The 6408-nt window shown below is 43.0% G+C and overlaps 1 protein-coding gene across 1 annotated transcript; it reads right to left on the bottom strand.

Moving 5' to 3' along the window:
* Positions 1-752: 752 nt before the first annotated feature.
* LOC111693844 (ankyrin-1-like) lies at positions 753-3059 on the bottom strand. The gene has a single exon (XM_023459711.1). The coding sequence runs from the start codon at positions 3057-3059 to the stop codon at positions 753-755; it is 2307 nt and encodes a 768-aa protein (XP_023315479.1).
* Positions 3060-6408: the final 3349 nt, after the last annotated feature.

The following is a 6408-nucleotide window of genomic DNA, read 5'->3' as shown; positions in this document are numbered from 1 at the left end:
ATGTGTATTAGCGTTCGCAGAGACATATATATTATATATACCTCGCATACTCATTGCCCGTACGACCACCTCGCGTACGGAACAGTACATAATATATGTGTCAGGCTGGAGCTTTGGATACGCACGTATTATTATTATTATTTTTATTTAATTTTTTTTTTAGGTATCGAATTTCAAGCTCTGGTAATTTATTGGGGAAATAGTGGAGACCAGCATAAGTAATACTGGGCAATATTATTTTTATATGCCATGCTTGCTTCTTCTCCTATATCTATACGCAGTAAACCAACGAAGCTTGAAAATTGGTATTCAGATTGAGCTTACCGACAATTAAAATTTATATAAATTGTATATTTCTATGAGTCAAATCGAAGGATAAAATCATATTTATTTTTAGCTAAATATTTTTTTTGACTTTTCAGTGGGTTTTTTGAATTATATTATGAAAATTATAGAAGAAAATCCAAAGAAAAACCCAAAACTTTATAATTGTTTAACTCATCACGTTTTAATGCTCTCTTTTGAAGGAGGGAGGAGGGCCTTACTCATTAGGCAAATGAAAACACTTTTTTTTTCAATTTATTTATTTATTTTAATAATATAATAATACATAAAAAATCACGTCTTCAAATTAGTTTATAGTCAACAAACAAATATCAATCTTCGACCACCAGCCAAATGTAATATAAATCTTCATTCATTCGATAATCACTTTACATTACACAATTGGTAATTTGTATAGTGCATCGATTTTAATGAAAAGGTGCTAATTGCCAATCCAAAAAATAGCGTGCCCTTGGTATATTTTTGCACAGGTGCTCAGCGCAAATCTCCCAAAGACTTCTTCCCAGTGGCCCAATGGGAAGCTTACCCCATTTTTTCGAACGCGCAAATTCCAAGTAGTCTGTTGACTTGAGTTGTCTTTGCGCTTCATCAGATGGCAACCGAATTAGGTCGTAAAGTGACAGATTCGGCTTCATCATTATTTTTTTCGCTCCTTCTGCGAATTCCTCGTCGTCGTACCAAGATTCTTGGACATTCGCTGACGTCTTGCTCGGTCCGTAGTTGATCACCGCTCTAGTGTAGTAGATAAGAAAACTGGACTCATTAAATTGCAGTCCTCTGTTCTGAAGACGTTCTACGACGGCTATAATCCCAGACACTAATATCAATTTAAAGTTCTTCTTACATTTGTGATACTCTGGCATAATTTTAGAGGGTATAATCAATCTGGAACAATCGGCACCATGATCCAAGAGTACGTCGACCAATCGTGGGTACAATTTTCCCACGGCCAATGTCAACGGTGTATTGCCAGAATTATCTGGCTTATCGACTTCCACTTCAAGACCTAATTCTTTGCTGCCGTCCAATATTATTTTCGCAAAGTAGAACGAGCGGTGTTTATGATTGTGAATAATTATATGCAGAGAAGTTAAGCCTTCCTGATTAGTTAAATTTGGATTTGCTCCATTTCTTAACAGCCACTTCATCATGCTTACGTTACCGCGCTGCGAAGCGTGGTGCAAAGGTGTGTTGCCCGATTGATCGGGTTTATCGACTTGCAGCGGCCGGCAGCTTGCCTCCAAAAGTATATTCGCCAATTTTTCCGAGTTGCTATCATGGAAATTAATAATGATGTGTAGAGGAGTCAAGCTTGTCTTATTGGCAGAATTTGGGTCGGCGCCACTTCTCAACAGTTCTTCGATTATCCATACGTTGCCACGTTGCAAAGCGTAATGTAGCAGTGTATTGCCAGAATCATCTGGCTTATTGACTTGCACGGAACAGGCGCCATTTTTCAACAGCCATCTGATCATTTGCATGTTACCGCGTTGCAGTGCGTAGTACAACGGTATGTTGCCCGATCGGTCTGGCTGATCGACTTGTACCAGCTGATTTACTTCTTTGCTGCTTTTCAAGAGTATATTCGCCAAGTCCGCGGAGTAGACTTCATGGAAATTAATAATGATTCGTAGAGGAGTCAAGCCTTCCCTATTCGCCAAGTTCGGATCGGCGCCATTTCTCAACAGCAATCGGGCGATATCTTTTTTACCGCGCCGCAAAGCGTAGTGCAACGCAGTGTTATCGTACTCGTTCTGGACATCGACTCGCACGAGCGACGTCTTTCCTTCTCGATATTTTCTCTCGTTGATTCGGAATAATAGCTCTCCCAAGCCATAGTGCCCATACAGACTAATGAGGTGCAGAGGAGTCGATTTCTCCCCGTTGGCAAGATTCGGATCGGCGTCGTGTTCGAGCAGCAATCGGAACATCGTGAGGTTGCCGTAGAACACAGCGAGATGCAATGGTGCCTCGCCCAAGTCGTTCAGGGCATCGACCCGCAAAGTTTGATTCAATTCGTCGTTAACGTGGAAGAACATTTTCACCAAGTCACTGTTACCGCGTCTCTTGTTTAAAATGTGCAAAGGTGTGAGTCCCCATCTGTTGGCCAGATTTGGATCGGCGCCATTCCTGAGCAGTCGCTCAGCCACTTTTTTGTGTCCGTTCTCTAAAGCCAATTCGAGTGGCGAATCATCTGCTTCCGACACGGTATGAATGGGATTCGGTTCGAATTCGAGAAATTTCTCAACGATCTCATCTAATCCAAATTTACACGCCACATGAAAGTGAGTGTAACCGTACTCGTCGATGTAATTCACGTCATAGCTATTATACATTTTGAACAGCTCCTCGATGATAACATGGATGTCTTCGTAGTTGTTATTAGCTGCGCTATGTATAGGTGTGGTGTGATACAGCCATGGCATATCTTCTTTATCGAGCTCAGGCTCGTCCGTGTATTCTGTCTTTATCACAAACTGGATGAATTCTTTGGCTCTCTCAAACGTCGTTTTATCCACTATAGAATGTATGGAATCGTTGAGAAGACATTCTATTTCTTCGGGATCAAATAAATTATCGAATTCAGGAAGTGGTCCTCTCCACTTACGGATCAAATGTTCAATTCTAAGAAGAAACTCACGCCGCTCTTCGACACTCCAACCCATTCTTTTTCTCTCTTCCGTGAATATTTCTAATGATTTTTGGTAGGACATTTTTCTGCGCACTCTAACACGAACGAAACCACTGATAATTTAATAATTTATTTTTTACACAAAAAGCACTTTTTGATATGAAACTTTTTTGCTTTAAACACTTGTTCAACTTAAAGTCACAACCACGAGAATAATATATAATAGTACTTAATGGAACGGTTGTGAATATGCTTTTTCTGCAAAACGAGAGGTTGTAGCGCGAAGCGAAGGCGAGTGCCGTATGGAATTTTGCCGAAATAGATTATTCGCACAAGTTGCATACAATATTTTATAACACAAACGTATAAAATTAGCGAAAAAAATACAGTTTTAAGGTTAAACTACTATAAAACGAAGAACACGTGGTAGGAGCTACGAGCGACTATTTTTGAAACACTAGGCAGCACTGATATATACATACTGAACCATCTTCAAATAGAAAGGTAAAAGAATTTCTAAGCTAGTGAAGGCGCGAGTAGTGCCAGCTATATACATCAAAAGAGGAGTGGGGGGCGTCGTCTAGAATCGAAGATTCGTTCACAGCTGAGTGCTTTCTCTCTCTTCTTTGTCGACCGGTGGTGTAGACAATTCAAAACGTACATTTCAAGTTACTCGCACGTGCTAGATCGTGATTTCCGTACGATTTTCTATACATATAGCTAAGCTTTGATTCTCGGCTGAATTAACCGGTCGCATAATTCGCGACGATACAATGATTCTAAACAACCACCCACGCGCGCGATATTCGTATTTTAATTTATTCAACCTATAGGGCAGCAGGCAAAATTTGCGATGTAACTGAGCGACGCGCAGAATGATCGATCGTTTCTACATTGCCGAGAAGAGACGAGCTTTCATCGAAGAATTTCTTAAACGTAAGTATACGTAGAGAAAATGTTGTATATCTAAAATACGGCATATCGCCTCTCGGGATGATATGCAAAAATGAGCCCATCATCGCCGTGAGCTAATATGAATTTCTCAATCAATGCGAAAATATGGCAAAAAGGCAGCAGTAGCTGCGCTATACGCGTTCGGCTTTAAATCTACACGGTAGTACGCTCCAAATCTGTGTGTGAGTGTATCCTGCCGCTCGCGGAATATTAATTGGCCTGCATAGCTGCGACGTATACGTATAAAAGCGAAAAAGGTGCACGATCTCTTCAGACGTGTCCTGCATAAAGTATATTATACCCGGCAAAATTAGCAAAAGCGACGGCAAATACCCGAGAGATATCTCGTTCGCTTCTCTCTCTCTTTCTCTCTCGCATTAGCTCTCGGCTGCCGCGGCCGATATCGATAATATTTCCTCTTCAGTCGGGGAAGGCTCCAATCTCAACCATTGATGCGCCAATACATATAATAACCAATATATATATATAACGCAGTCAGTAGTCGTCGCTGTCGCACTAGCACCACCACCGCCCAGCCTAGCTCGCTGCGCGCTTATGATATATTTACGACGAGGCTTTTGATGCTTACGCTCGTAAAAAATTCCTGCGGCTCGTAAAGAGCTTTGGCCCCGGCAATGGCTAATACAGGCAGCGGCTGCTTTTACTATAAGCATAAATCGAGATTTCGCTAATTTAAATGGGCGCGAGCTCGCTGCTGCTGCTGCTGCTGTATTATTTGCGAAAGAGATATTAAAAAGCTCTACTCTTTCTGTTTCTCTCTGGCGGTGCAGCACACACACGCGATTACGGCATGCCATCGCGCGAGCGCGCTTACATACACGTTTTAACGAAGGGCAAAAATTTCGCTCTCGTCTCATCTCACTCCCTCTCTTTTTCTCAGCTGCGCGGATTAAAAACTGCGGCAAGTAAAGGCTGAACAAGAGCCGAGGTAAACTCTCACACATACACGCGCGAGACTCGTGCTTTGATCGGATTAACTGTTATGGCTAATGTTTACGCGCGCGCGCGCCGAGAGCTAGCTTATAATAATATATGCACTGATTTTATGTATACAACAGCGTGTAAAACACTGCGGGGACTTTTTTTCTATACTCTGCACCACCAACGTGCGCTCGTTACGAAGCATAATTTAAAAAGTTCGTACGCGACGTGACGTGTGTGTATGTGTGTGTATATGCGTCGTCACACGTATTTGTGACACATGTACATGCGCGCGCGCGCGGTTGAAATAATTTGAAAAAATAAACGAGAAACGGAGAATTTTTTTTTCCTCTGCAGCTTATCAAAGTTTTGAAATTAAAAGTACGACGATGAGCAGCAGCAGCAGCAGCAGCCCGGGCCATCACATCGAGTCGAAAGAAGTCGTCGACGTCGGAGAGAGAGAGAGCGAGAACGCAGTAGTGCAGTGTATAGCTAGCTAGCTGGAAGGCTAGGAAAATTCATTCGATGCTGCCGCTGACTGCTGTTCCTGCTTTGGCCTCGGCAAAAATAATTTTCAAACTTTTAATTTCCAGCGCGATTCACGCAGGTAAAAATTATACGAGCGAAAGGAAAAAGGCCTGCGCCGCGGGTGGTGGGAGCGTAAAAGAAACTGCGAAGAAGGCGCTCGCGCGCGTACAACAGCTGATGCGTAATTTTCAGTTTCTCGTCTCTGGTATGCTGCTGCTATTGCTGCTGCTGCTGCTGCTTGGTGTTAAACGGATAATTTTCCAAAGAGAAGAGCACAGCAGCAGCCAAGGAAACAAAAGAATCAAAATGAAGCCTATATAACACAGCAGCAGCAGCACGCGCTGTACGAAAACTAAAGCAATCAGCCGCGACTCGAGAGCCGTTTACATGGCATGGGCGCGCAGTCTCGCGCGATATCACGTCGTCCCTTTTACCCTCTTTTTGTTTCTTTTTTTTTGCTGCTGCTGTTTCCTTCACGAGCTAAGTTTTGTTTCTCGCCTGCTGCCGGTGTGCACGATCGAGCAAGACACGATTTGCTACGTCGTGTGTGTGTGTGTGTATGTGCGAAACGAGAAATATTATTACAGCACAGCGGAAGAAGTCACAGCGGGGGGGTACGACACTATGCCGAAAAGCCGATGTGCCGAAAAAAAAAAAGGAAGAGAGCCTCTCTCGCTCCGATATAAAGCCGGTCGAGGCGCGCGCGCGCTATATAAAAGTAGAGAGGGAGTATAGCACATATACAGTGCATGTTTTGTAACGCTGCTGCTGCACTAGTGTAGCGGCCACTACTATATATACGGGAGTTTTCGATGCGTAGCAAATGCGAACCGAAAACTTTTCGATTCTTTTCATATATTACGCCCCGAAAAATCGTGTTTACCCGTTCGCCAGAATGTGTATATGGCTGACCGATGTTAAAATACACACACACACACACACACGTGTGACGACTGCTGCTGCTCCTGCCGGTGCGAAAGTTTCAGCCGCGCAATACTGCACACGGT

This window comes from Trichogramma pretiosum, unplaced genomic scaffold (assembly GCF_000599845.2).
Source record: "Trichogramma pretiosum strain Unisexual culture from Peru unplaced genomic scaffold, Tpre_2.0 scaffold127, whole genome shotgun sequence".
Taxonomy (NCBI): domain Eukaryota; kingdom Metazoa; phylum Arthropoda; class Insecta; order Hymenoptera; family Trichogrammatidae; genus Trichogramma; species Trichogramma pretiosum.
This window is presented reverse-complemented; position numbering and strand designations above follow the sequence as displayed.

Coding starts and splice junctions, on each gene's coding strand:
- LOC111693844 (XM_023459711.1), bottom strand. CDS start 3,059: ATGTCCTACCAAAAATCATTAGAAATATTCACGGAAGAGAGAAAAAGA.